The sequence below is a fragment of the Drosophila subobscura genome, chromosome J, assembly GCF_008121235.1.
Source record: "Drosophila subobscura isolate 14011-0131.10 chromosome J, UCBerk_Dsub_1.0, whole genome shotgun sequence".
In the NCBI taxonomy this organism is placed as follows: Eukaryota; Metazoa; Arthropoda; class Insecta; order Diptera; family Drosophilidae; genus Drosophila; species Drosophila subobscura.
In genome coordinates, this window is record NC_048532.1 from 10588929 (window position 1) to 10602326 (window position 13398).

Below are 13398 nucleotides of genomic sequence, written 5' to 3' on the forward strand. Positions count from 1 at the left end.
AACTTTAATGCCGCATTGAACTGCATTTAGCCCACAACCTTTTCCATTTCCTGCTGTTATTGCCACGTGATGGCAGCCCCCCTCCTGGTAATTCCCCAAATGAAAAGTGCTAAATTTTTAATTAAAAAAAAAGTTATTCTGTTTGATTTTCGCTCTTCGGTGCAAATTGCATGTGGAAAATGGTTTAGGGAGAAGACGAAAACTCCAGTTGGAAACAGAACAAAAAAGAATAGTAAACGGAACGGCAAAAGTTTTCGCGGAAATCGGACTGCCAAAGTAGCCCCCCTCCCGCCACCACTCCCGGACGCCCTGCCACAGCGTGGTCTTGCCGGGCTTCTTGGCCATTGGGGCGCGTAATTAATAAAGTTTGCATGCGACTGTACTGGACTGCCATGAAGTTGTTGCCATGGCCATCATCGGTTGCTTTGCTAACTGCTTTGTAGACGGCAATAGGCGCAGCGGCACTTTTGGGCCCAACTTCCGCATGGCAGAATGTCGGCAAGTACTAACCACAGTCAAGGGCAAGTTAAAGTGTTGCAGGAAGAGGCTCTTTAAGGCAGAACTCTGCCATCGATGGCTGGATGTTTCATTGGAATTGCATTTGCCAGCATGAGAAAGCAATTTTAATTTGCATTTCGTTACTTACAGCCCACAGACAGCGGGTGGCGATGGTGGTGCAAAGTATTTCCAATGCAGGACACCTGCAGCTTTGCTTTTGTCATTTAATCAGCAGCATGTTGCCGCACACAGACAGGTGGCACGGACGGAGGACACAACATGCGCTTAAAATTAAAAAAAAAAAAAAAAAGGTAAAAGCAAAGAACAAAATCAAACCAACGTAAGAGAGAGAGCAAATAGCAGACACACACAAATGGCAGCAGCGGTAGCGGGAACAGGTTCAGGACCAAGGCGAAGACACAAAACACAACATTGACATTGAACTAATGAAAGCTGCAGGCGCAGGAAAATGACAGTCAACGCTCCGCCCCACCCAAGTAAACGCCCACCAAGAGCACGGACACACACAAACACCCCTGAAGCAGCCCTCAAGATGTGCAGAATATGCGATGATATGTCGGAGGACCAAGCAGGACCAAGGGGTTATTCATGTGTGTATATATTATATACACATCTTATGTGTGCATGTTCGCCTCGCTTACAGCCTGCGGTTGTCTGCTCTACACTTAACAAAAAGCAGCCAAAAACTCATTAAAATATATACAAAAACTTGCAGTTTGAATGCATAATTTTAAGCTAATAGTTTTCACAATTTTATAGAAAATTTGTGGGCCTGTTAGCGACTTTTCTTGAGCCTCTTTTGACACCCCTTTTTTGCACCGTGTATTTTTCACACACAGCACGCAGTCCCCAAGTAGTAGCTGGCTCGCTCCCTGTCGAACTTAAATTCTTGAAGCTGACAGCTTTAGCTGCCTCCACACTCGACACCACAGTGGCAGGCAGTGCCCGTCCCATATCCATTCCATTTACCCCGCTGTGCTTACAGCTTTTGCTGTGCATTTTCACTTTATGACAGTTTGTGGACATTAAATTTTTCAAAGTGGTCTGGTCTACATCGTCCGCTTACACTTGTGGGGAAAACAGCTGAATGCTGGCTTATCGGCCTTCACTGCGGCAAGCCAAACATATTAATTGATTCCAAGTCGCACAGCAAACTGTCCAAGTTTGCACCCTAAGAATCGTTTTAAAAATGGCATAACAAAGCCACTTCTGTAAAGTCATTGGACACGGACGAGTCACGTATTGTCATGTAGAGAAAAAAAGGCAAACTTTGGGCTGCGAAAAGTGAAAGGAAACATCCCGAAAGACAAACACATTTGTCGCATTAATTGAAAGCGCGAAAGTGACAAGCGAAAAGTTTTTTTGTTGAGCGAAAAAGAAGAGCGAAAACCATTTTGTGCGCTCTTTGATGGTTGAACAAATTTTTATTTTTATTCGGTGTTTTTTATCAGAACTCATTTGACACAGAGAGCAAAGCGCTTTAGACCGCTATCATGGGGCCACTAAAAAAGGGTCAAAACGAAGCGTTCAAGCGGCAGGGCATGGGCATGGGAATGGGAATGGATGGGTTCGTTCTTGAAAATGCCAATAATAATTATAAATAAATGCGAGTGCGACCCAACCCAAACCCACATCAAAGCGCAAGAACCCAGAGGGGAAAAAAGCCAGCCCAAATCTCAATAAAAATCAACAAAATTCGTGGTTAAATGTAAGAAAATATAAATGCTATTGACAGTTCAAATAAACCCTCCTTGACCCCTAAAAGTGGGGCAAAAAAGTCTCCCCGATTGAAGGGGTAAAAAGTTCGCAGGCTGAAGAGGTGGAAAAGTCAAATTTATGGCCACTTTCTATGCAGAGTTGGAGAGCAGCTGATGGGTCTGTTGCTTCCCTAAAAAATAATAATAATTGGGTGGGTAAATCAAAGAAAAATGCAACCAATAATATCTATCTATCCATTGACAGTTGGAATGACCATTTTAAAGGTAAAAAGTCGCAGCTTTGCAGTGAAATTTATTGTTAGTTTTGTTCTTTCATTTTTAGTTGAAGACTTGCAGGAGCTTAGCTCTTTGCTAGTTACATTTGTGCAATTTCCTTGCCTTTGACCACTTTTGTGCTCTAAATAACATTTCAGAAATTTAAAAGAAAACTTTTGCTCTTCCAGGAATTTTGCTCAAATTGAATTCCTTTTGATGACAGAGTCAGAATCAGCAACACCATGTTCTCGGGGTTTTCAATTTCAATTACAATCACAATCACAATCGCTTTTATTTCAATTTTTGGTTCAATTTTTCCAGTTATTTTACAGCTATTGTCTGGCTGTGGCGCCTTGGACGTGGACCAGCAAGAGCTCCCCGCTCCCGCTCCTCTTTCCACTGGCCGACTGTGACTCTTTCCACTGCCCGACTGTGACTCTTTCTAGAAGTTTTCTTCGTTTTGTTCACTGCCCCGTAAAGTGCTCATGTGATTGCATTGTCTTCGCTCCACATCGCCTCGCATCGCATCCCAATGACTGTTTCCATTTAGAGCGCTATTCCACAGCGTCACCACAGGCAGGGACGGGACGGAGTGTTGGCGTCACTGCGATTGCTGTTTTTGGGTTGCTCCGAACAATGCAGCAAATCCGCTTATCAAATTGTCATCGTCATTAAATCTCAATTAGCCGCCGCACACAGTCCACAGGATTCTCTGTCGACTCTGTCGACTCTTTTCGCTGACGACATCAGCTGGGGCAAAAACAGAAAACTTTTAAGCGGAAACACGCGCACGGACAGCTGAACTTTGTCTCCCTGCCACCGGTCTACCCCTGGCCTGTATCATCCTGTCGTGTCGCCTCTTGTCGTGTACCCTCTTTGAGCCAAAATCAAATTGACTTAAGCGCTTTTGCTCGCAGCGGAGCCGTCCGCTGCCCCTGTCCAGTTTCATTAGCAAAAAAGGGCGGGCAGCGCAATGGAGATCCAAGAGCAGAGACAGGACCACGACCACCAAGTCATTGACACCCGCGTGTTCTTTGTTGCTACTTTGGCAAACTTTCATTGAGTGGAAAGCTTCGAGCTTCGCGCTTCGTGTTGTGTTGTGTTGTGTTGCTCCTCGCGCTTAAACAAATCAGCTTAGCCGGGATTCCATGCCCCTCGAATGCTGCTCCTGCTGCTGCTGTCAACAGTTGTACAAGCTGAGCGCCATCTCCGGCCAAGCCCCATCCGCTGGCATGACGGATGATGGAGCCATGTTCGAGACTCGCTTTTCTGGTTTTTATGTGTTGCCCAGCGGGTTCTTTTTGCGGATGAACGTCAGGGGGAAAGTACACACAACAAAATGTTCTTATCCGGTATACAGCCGGACACCCGACCGCACTTTCATTTGCATTCCCAAGTGGCTGGGAATCTGTTTCAGCGGCTGGCTATTCCTGGCACAAATTCATTTTCAAACTTAAAGTCAATTCACTCAAGTGGGGTTCGTCCTGGCGCATGCAGGACACGGACATGTGCCGGCCAGGCAATAAGGCAGTTCCCATGTTGCCTCAACAGACAAAAAAAGAGCGCAACAATCCGCACACAGCACACACGAAGGAGCTGCCATTGTGGGTGCTCCGGCTGGCTGCTGCTGCTGTTTCCCTTTGGCAAGCATTTCCCTTGAATTATAAACATTTATTTCGCCTCGCACTGCAATCTGGTAGCTGTACTCTCTGTACTCCGGCTACTCTCAGCACCAGCCCAAAAAACGATTGCCAAATGCGGTCACATATGAGCGGAAAACGTGCCCCAATCTGGCTGTCAGAGCTGCACTCAGACTTCTTTGGCTTGGAAGAGATTGAAAAATGTTTGGCTTAGCTTTAAAACAGCAACTCCAGGCTCTAAATTGAAGACCCAATTCGCAGTCTTTCTGCTGCTCAAAGCACGAGTATTCATCACTTAAATCCTCATCATTATCCCGTCATAAATGTCAATAAACTTGTCCATTCATCATTCAATTTTTGAACTTTGAGCACGGAATGCCACAATGCCAATAACTCTTGGCGTTATCTCTTGTCTCCTTTGCTTTGATTATTTATGGGGAGCATACAAATGTGGGGAAATCTTTCGCCTGTCGCCGCAGGAGCCATGCCCATGCCCATGCAGTAGTTGCCTGCCAAATGTCATGTGGCGCCGCATAACCTTTTTCTGCCCTGAACACCCACGCAAGAGCCGGCTTCTGACATTTACAAACTGCAGCTCCTGGAGGGTAAAACTCCGAATTCAAATTCCGCCAGCGACTCCATATAACAGACGATGACGTCGGCGCTCGACTGCAGCTGCTGAGTCTGTCGGAGTGCATGTCCTGGATAAACGAGACAATAGACAAGTGTTCTTTTTTTGTTGCCAGCAAAACTTGCGAAACAATTTGTTGTTGCTATCCCACTGAGCATGGGTATAATACCCAAACTTGAGCGGTAATCGTAATCCCCAACAACAACAACAACAACAGCGGCAGAGGGAAGCACAAGGTCACGTATCCTGCATGAAAATGTCTATTTATGGAGCCACCTTTATCCACCTAAGTAGTTGAGAGATGGAGCGGATAAAAACCCTGCGGAACATAATGGAAATCAGTGCTGTGGTTGGGTTAAATATTCTCAACAATGTTGCCACGTTTCCACCGCAAGTGTTGCCTTTCTCCTGCCTAATAAATTCTGGCTGCTGGCTATAATTTTCATAAATCCTCCACAAGTGCCGCAAGCCTTTAATAAATCCCAAGAAATCCGCTGGAAACATATCCTGCGATTGCTCTTTAAGCTAAAGCCCTGGATTTGCAGCCACACGTTCCTTCTGTGTGACAATTTGTCCGAGCAGACCCTAAACCCTTCCCTGCCACTACTACAAAACACACAAATCGCTTGTGTGGAATGCAAAATAATTTGCAAATCAAAGATTGATGCAGCCAGCCAGCCAGCGACAAGAAACACACCAACAGCAAATAGCAGGGCAACAAAAAAATATGGACACAAAAGGGAAAAACAAATTCCGAAACCCACCACACTTCCCTTCCCTTCCCTTCCCTTCCCTTCCCTTCCCTTCCCTTCCCTTCCCTTCCATTCGCACCCCTCCACCTTGGGGTATGCGTATCCTTGTCGTTGTCGTCGTTTTCAAGCTGATGACATGACCAACAAATCGTAAATTCGATAAAAGGAAATTAGAAGGAAAGACATCCCTGCTAACCGGAACGACAAGGACAAAGGAGGGAGTGTTCGAGATTTTCCATTTGTTTGTCTGCCGGAATTTAATGCCGAAAATTCCACACACACACTCCACACCGTTGCAGGGAAATTCAAGAGCCGAACATCGAAAACTTTTTGCCTACAAATTCGGTTTTCGTGCTCCATAAATTGATTATCTTAAATTTACGATTTTCGATTAACTCTCGGAGTGTCCCAGTCACGTATTCGAGGGCAAGGGGCACGGCACGGCACAACCTGCACCAAATCACTCAACTTTTATCAATGGCCAGGCCAATTATGTGTGGGGGGGCCAACTCTTCGTTGTCTAGACACAAACTCTGGCGCTTTGTCTAGCATTTTGATGAGGTCGAGAGCGTGAGATTCTGAATCCCACTTAATTGCCATAATTCCAATCGCAAAATAGTTAATTGAAATTGTGGGCAAGCGCATCTTAAGTTATGATCCCAATGATCTATGCCAAAGAATGCGAATCTGCAATGGCCAATTAAAACTTTATTTATTACAGCAGCAGCAGCGCCAACCATAAGCAAAAGTGCAGCAAACAATTTTGCCTTGAGAGATGCATTCGGAAAAGTTAAAGACGGCGGACAGCGCACACAGATTCTGTGTTTAAGAGGGAGCCTCAGGAAAAACTAAGTTAAAAGTTGCTTCTTAATTAAGTAACATTTGCCAAAGAGCAACAATTGCGTGAGTTAAAAGTTGACAAGAAAAAAACAGTTCATGCGATTATGCAAATGACAAAAGTTACTGCAAGAAGGGGAGTGCCTCCCATGCTTCAGGCAAACATTTGCGGAGTACCCATGAATATTTCCGCGCTGCAAGATTGTCAATAAGTAGAGTACCCCTATTAAAAAATGAATGTCGAATAATTATAATTCGCTGCTGCTGCTGCTGCTGCTGCACTGAAAAGCAATTAGGACCAGATGATGTTGTACACATAAAAATGGAAACTCTTTCATGCCAAAAATTCCATGGAATATATTGGCTCCTCTCTGTCGTGGGGCTTCACAGAAGCTCTGCAAATATCTCATAAAAATTTACAACTTTTGTAATTACAAAATAGTTGGGCCAGAACATGGCAGATATATTTTTATACACCCACACACACCTACCCTTACTATAGCTTGTATCTGGCTGCCCAAACAGATTTTATTGAGACATTATCAGGCGAAATAAACGGAGACAATTTTGGCCGACAATTGGGGACTGGGGAGGTGCAGAGAGTTTTATGGACACCCATTCCGTTTGCGACACGACAGGAGATGACAGCAAAAGGCGTTACAAATTGCCTGGATGGGGCGTGGCCAGGGCATAGTTATTGTCCATCCACTGTCGTTCGTCCCCCGTCTAATGAATGGAAATGTATGAGCGATAACCGTGTGTGTGTCTCCCTGTGTGTGTGTGTGTCGATCCGACTTTTTATAGCCCATAACCCCCTGGCAACGGCATCTCTCGGAATGAAATCGTTGAATGGCAGAATATTTGTGACGTTTTCTCCCCTCGATTTATCACTCGCCCCTGCCTCTCCCTCAATTAATTGAGCGATAAAATACAAAAAGCAAAACAAATTCAACAAAAGTGGAAAGCCAGGAAAAAGTTTACCACAGGAAATATTTATCAGGGTTAAATTCAGCGCCTTTTCACACCTCAGCTCGACACCTCCCGCGGGAATAGGGGGACGGGGGCATGGCAAGGGTGCCAACAGCGAAAGAAATACATAAATAAACATTTGCCCAGTGCAAACGACAAATTTCCCAAACTGAGACATTACAAAATGACTGTTCAGGGTGGTAGGAGCCAGGGGGCGTGGCAATTGAGCGGGTGGGGTGGCTTTAGCCAAAGTGTCGAAGAAGCACGGAATATTTTCAACAAGCTCGTCCCTACCCCAAAACAAGCAAAAGGGAACGGGAGCGGATGCGGATGCGGAGTGAGCGACAGGTTCCACTTCACTTCCGGGAGAGTTTTTCGTGTTTGTTTTAAGCAAACTTCAAGCACTTAATAAAATATTTTCAACAATAAAAAAGCAAAGGACAAACTTGTAGATAAATTAAAATAGACTTTGGACGAAAAGGGGAGCAAAGAAAGGTAGCTCCATAAAATTGCATTCCAAAAAATTTAAGCAACAAAAAAAAAATCAAATCAATACTCAGAATTTCTGATTTAAATGTTTTGAAATTGAATTTAGCTAACTTTTCATGTCCCTTATTTTACTTTTAAACAAAAGCTATTTTATTTGTTAAAATAAAGCCACAAGCTGCTTTTATTTAAAGTTTTGCGGCAAAGTCCTGGCAGTTACGATAGTAGCACGATAGCTATCGCAAGTACCAAGCTCGCCACCAAAGGGCGCTTTACCACACTGAAAGTCTAAAGTTTGAATTTTTGCGGGCATAGAATCTCCCCACCGGACTCGTCCCAACACAAGCGCCAGACTCAGTGCCTGCAAAATGACTCAATCGATCAGCGAAAGGCCTGTCCTCCGCACAGACAGCCTCATCACGATTGAACAAGTTACAAAAAATGGTAGAATATGGTCTGCAATGACCTCAGCAACGTAAGGATATGCATAAGCATAAGGGACCCTAACCTGAGACATTTAAACCTGCTGGAACCCGGCACTATTATTATTATTGTTATAATTATTCGCATCATCACCGATTAGCCGAAATATAGATTTATCAGAGTGTAAATATTCAGCAATGTGTACAAGATTCAAGTAAAAATATAAACAAAATATTGTGACAATATATGTATAAAATAAAATAAAAAAAGACAAAAAAAGTAAAAGAAGTAAGGAAAAATCAAAGCAACTCACCTTTTAGTAGTCAAAGCACCTCTTGGATATGGGAATTAGTGCCCGATTGTCTTTCACTTCACTAAGTGGAAATAAAAATACAAATAAATCAGTATAACAAATATAAAGCAGTATAAAAACAGAAAGACTCACCTATTAATAGTCAATGCTCCTCTTGGATAACGGCATTAAAGTCTAATTGTCTTGCATTTCCCATTCAGAATGATAGGGAACTGCTTGCCGATTTGTAGAGTTCTTGAATTGCATTTGTCTGTTTGTGTGTGGGAGTTCATCATTGTATTTGTGTGTTTGTCTATTTCTTTTCGCGCGCACTTTCGCCACTTTAGCCGAAACCGCCTGGCTCCCCTTGCCGTCGTAATGACCATCGACACTCACTCACTTTTTACTCACTTTAGCCGCACCCGCCTGGCTCCCCTTGCCATCAAACTGACCATCGACACTCACTCACTTTAGCCGTACCCGCCTGGCTCCCCTTGCCGTCATAATGACCATCGACACTAACACTTCACTCACTTTTCACTCACTTTAGCCGCACCCGCCTGGCTCCCCATTTGCCGTCATAATGACCATCGACACTCACTAACACTTGCACTCACTTTCACAGAAAAAGACAATTCAAGATCAATGGCACATCATGCCATAGTGCCGTTATTTTACTTCGCCTGCTTTCGACTCAACTTTGCATACATGTAAACAAGCCGCACCCGCCTGGCTCCCCTTTTTTTTGAATACTGACCATCGACACTAACACTTCACTCACTTTTTTAGCCGCACCCGCCTGGCTCCCCTTTTCCGTCATAATGACCATCGACACTCACTCACTTTTCACTCACTTTAGCCGCACCCGCCTGGCTCCCCTTGCCGTCATAATGACCATCGACACTCACTCACTTTAGCCGTACCCGCCTGGCTCCCCTTGCCGTCATAATGACCATCGACACTAACACTTCACTCACTTTTCACTCACTTTAGCCGCACCCGCCTGGCTCCCCTTGCCGTCATAATGACCATCGACACTCACTAACACTTGCACTCACTCTCACAGAAAAAAAAGACAATTCAAGATCAATGGCACATCATGCCATAGTGCCGTTATTTTACTTCGCCTGCTTTCGACTCAACTTTGCATACATGTAAACAAGCCGCACCCGCCTGGCTCCCCTTGCCATCAAACTGACCATCGACACTAACACTTCACTCACTTTAGCCGCACCCGCCTGGCTCCCCTTGCCGTCATAATGACCATCGACACTCACTCACTTTTCACTCACTTTAGCCGTACCCGCCTGGCTCCCCTTGCCGTCATAATGACCATCGACACTCACTCACTTTAGCCGTACCCGCCTGGCTCCCCTTGCCGTCATAATGACCATCGACACTAACACTTCACTCACTTTTCACTCACTTTAGCCGCACCCGCCTGGCTCCCCTTGCCGTCATAATGACCATCGACACTCACTAACACTTGCACTCACTCTCACAGAAAAAAAAGACAATTCAAGATCAATGGCACATCATGCCATAGTGCCGTTATTTTACTTCGCCTGCTTTCGACTCAACTTTGCATACATGTAAACAAGCCGCACCCGCCTGGCTCCCCTTGCCGTCATAATGACCATCGACACTAACACTTCACTCACTTTAGCCGTACCCGCCTGGCTCCCCTTGCCGTCATAATGACCATCGACACTCACTAACACTTGCACTCACTCGCACAGAAAAAAAGACACAATTCAAGATCAATGGCACATCATGCCATAGTGCCGTTATTTTACTTCGCCTGCTTTCGACTCAACTTTGCACACATGTAAACAAGCGTGGGAAGCAACGCCGAAAATGGCGACGCAATTGCATTTTTTCATGGCTTTTTTTTCACGTAGAACAAATGTTGTTTTCACACATGCTGAGTTATGTTTCTAATCCTTTGGCTCTCCACACACATTGGCTTTTATATTTCAGCCTTTCCACAAGTTTTCCCGCCGATTTCCCGCTTTTCGTTTTTACATTTGCACGTGCGCCGGCGCTTTCAACTTTGTTTTGAGTTAATCTGTGCATTTAGACGCTCGCGCAGCACGAGACATTTAGTTGATCGCTTTAGTTTATACTGCACTAATAAATTGACCGATTTTTGACAACTTAGCAATAAATTAGGATTATTTGAACGGAAAGTTCGTGTATCAAGTTCTTTGTGGTTGGGAAACTTTTAGTTGTCACACGGTCGGGGTAGTTCTCTCCTGATGTAAAGCGGTCAGGGAAATTCTCTCCTGTGTCTAAACGGTCAGGGTAGTTCTCTCCTGATGTAAAGTGGTCGGGGAATTCCTCTCCTGCTGTCAAATGATCAGGGAATATCTCTCAAGTCAGAGCCGCACAACAGAACGCAAAAATGAGCAGACACGCTCTCTAATATACCAGGTATACGAGATATATAGGTTTGCTCTCTTCTCACCATCTTTGTTGTTCACTGCCACTGATTTTCGGCAACATACAATAAACAAAAAAGTTTAGCCAACTGATATCTTTTATATTTTCCAATTTTAGCTAGACTGATTTAAATTTTTGGCGCCTACAAGTATCGAGCACTCGAACTCTCGTGTGTTTGCCACCTATCGCCCCTAAGTGTGACCGCATTTCAGTCGATGATAATCGGTAACATCTTGCAATAAAAAAACAGTGTAAAAACACATCGATAGTACCAAAACACAATATTGGCGAATAAAATAAAAATAATAACACTCTAAAAACCAATTATTTTATATATTCAAACAAGCAAGAGGTTTCGTGAGCATATTTCGAAAATTGCCGCCTTTTTATCGGTCGAAGCAGCCCTGCTTTTACGAAGCAACTCTACGCTGCTCGAAACATCGAGAAATTTCGACGAGCAGACCAGCCAAAATCTATATAAACCCCTGCACCCGGGCGACACAAAAAAAAAAAACTTTAAAACGCAAAGCAAGCAGGGTGTGTGCTAACACAGCAAACGAAACGAGAAAAATATAAGAAAATTGATTGAGAACGTCATCTATTATTTCAAGAACGTCAAATATCCGTACTGTTTTAAATAATAGAAATAAAAATACGAACAAATTTCAAGTGAAAACGTGAAAAAAAGATTTAGCAGCGAGCAAACAGCATTTTAGGTGAGTTTTGGTGAAGAAATTTTGCTACAGGAAATTAGCATATTAGCATGGCAAATGCCCAATGTGTGTGATTTGTGTGTGTTTTGTGTGTGGGAGAATATTATTATACTGGACACATGCAAAATACAGTGGGGGCACACACACAGTGGCGGGGCGACCTCACTCGTGAGGGGAAATGACAACACATCAGAAATGCTGGCGGTTGTCGTTGCACAACTCGGGGCTTCTAGCAAATTCCATTTTTACGAGAACAAAAAAAATAAAACAAAAACAACAATCGGTAATCAGCAGCCACAGCCACACATGTACTATAATTTCTCTCGTGTTTTGTGCTTTCAGCTGAGACTGTGAGACTCTTCGACTCTGAGCAAGATGGCAAAAGACTTTTACAAGATTCTGGGCATTGACAAGAAGGCCAATGACGATGAAATCAAGAAGGCGTATCGCAAATTGGCACTGAAATATCATCCGGACAAGAACAAGAGCCCGCAGGCGGAGGAGCGCTTCAAGGAGATTGCCGAGGCCTACGAGGTGCTGTCGGACAAGAAGAAGCGCGACATATTCGACCAGTATGGCGAGGAGGGGCTGAAGGGCGGCATGCCCGGACCAGATGGCAAGAGCCAGCCCGGCGGCGGCTTCGAGTATCAGTTCCATGGCGATCCACGTGCCACATTCGCCCAGTTCTTTGGCGCTGCGGATCCGTTTGGCGTCTTCTTTGGCGGCGGCGACAACATGTTCGGCGGCGTCGGTGGCGTGCCGGGAGGCAATACAAACGAAGTCTTCCTGAACATGGGCGCCGAGGATATGTTCGGTGGCTTCAACCCCAATTCCGGGGCATTCCGCTCCCAGTCATTCAATGCCCAGCCGCCGAGCCGGAAGCGCCAGCAGCAGCAGGATCCGCCCATTGAGCACGATCTGTATGTGACGCTGGAGGAGGTGGACAGAGGCTGCACCAAGAAGATGAAGATCTCGCGCATGTCCATGCACTCGGGCAATGCGCGCAAGGAGGAGAAGGTGCTGAGCATCACAGTGAAGCCGGGCTGGAAGGCGGGCACAAAGATCACCTTCCCCAAGGAGGGCGATCAGGCGCCCAACAAAGTGCCAGCCGACATCATTTTCATCATACGCGACAAGCCGCACGCACAGTTCAAGCGCGAGGGCAGCGATCTGCGTTACACCGCTCAGGTCAGCCTCAAGCAGGCGCTGTGCGGCGCGGCAGTGAGCGTGCCAACGCTGCAGGGCGAACGCATACCCGTGAATCAGGCAAACGAAATCATTAAACCCACCACCACGCGACGCATCAATGGCCGCGGCCTGCCCTTCCCCAAGGAACCTTCGAGACGCGGCGACCTGATAGTTGCCTTTGACATCAAGTTCCCCGACAAACTGCCGCCCAGCCTGACCAGCCAGCTGGCGGAGATGCTGCCAAATTAGACGGGGAATCGTTGATGGGGTTAGGGCGGGACTACCAATTCGTTATTAATTTAGTTAAGGTCTAAATTTAGTTTGTATTATGTAAATGTAAGAGACACTTGTAAGCCGCCCGCTTCGATGTAGCTTGGCGCGGTAAATAGAATTGGATTGTGTACGGTGTGCCAGGGCAAACCAAACAGCTGTAGATAAATATTTATGTGTAGCAGAAAGCAGAAAACAGAAAGTAGCAGGCGCTAAATATTTGCGATAAGATAAGAAAAGCAACAAGAAAATAATAGACACAC

The 13398-nt window shown here is 45.2% G+C and overlaps 1 protein-coding gene across 3 annotated transcripts; it reads left to right on the forward strand.

The window, feature by feature from the left end:
* The first annotated feature begins 11469 nt into the window (after nucleotides 1-11469).
* LOC117894249 (dnaJ protein homolog 1) lies at nucleotides 11470-13381 on the forward strand. 3 transcript variants are annotated; one of them, XM_034801202.1, is made up of 2 exons: nucleotides 11470-11690; nucleotides 12025-13381. In XM_034801202.1, the coding sequence occupies exon 2, from the start codon at nucleotides 12053-12055 to the stop codon at nucleotides 13112-13114; it is 1062 nt and encodes a 353-aa protein (XP_034657093.1). In that variant the 5' UTR covers nucleotides 11470-11690; nucleotides 12025-12052; the 3' UTR covers nucleotides 13115-13381. The 3 variants fall into 3 exon arrangements, with proteins under 3 accessions (XP_034657093.1, XP_034657092.1, XP_034657091.1); XM_034801201.1 differs by having other exon boundaries at nucleotides 11470-11685; nucleotides 12039-13381; XM_034801200.1 differs by having other exon boundaries at nucleotides 11471-11680; nucleotides 12020-13381.
* Nucleotides 13382-13398: the final 17 nt, after the last annotated feature.

Excerpts from the sequence above, each read along its gene's own strand:
- LOC117894249 (XM_034801202.1), top strand. The coding sequence starts at position 12,053 with ATGGCAAAAGACTTTTACAAGATTCTGGGCATTGACAAGAAGGCCAAT.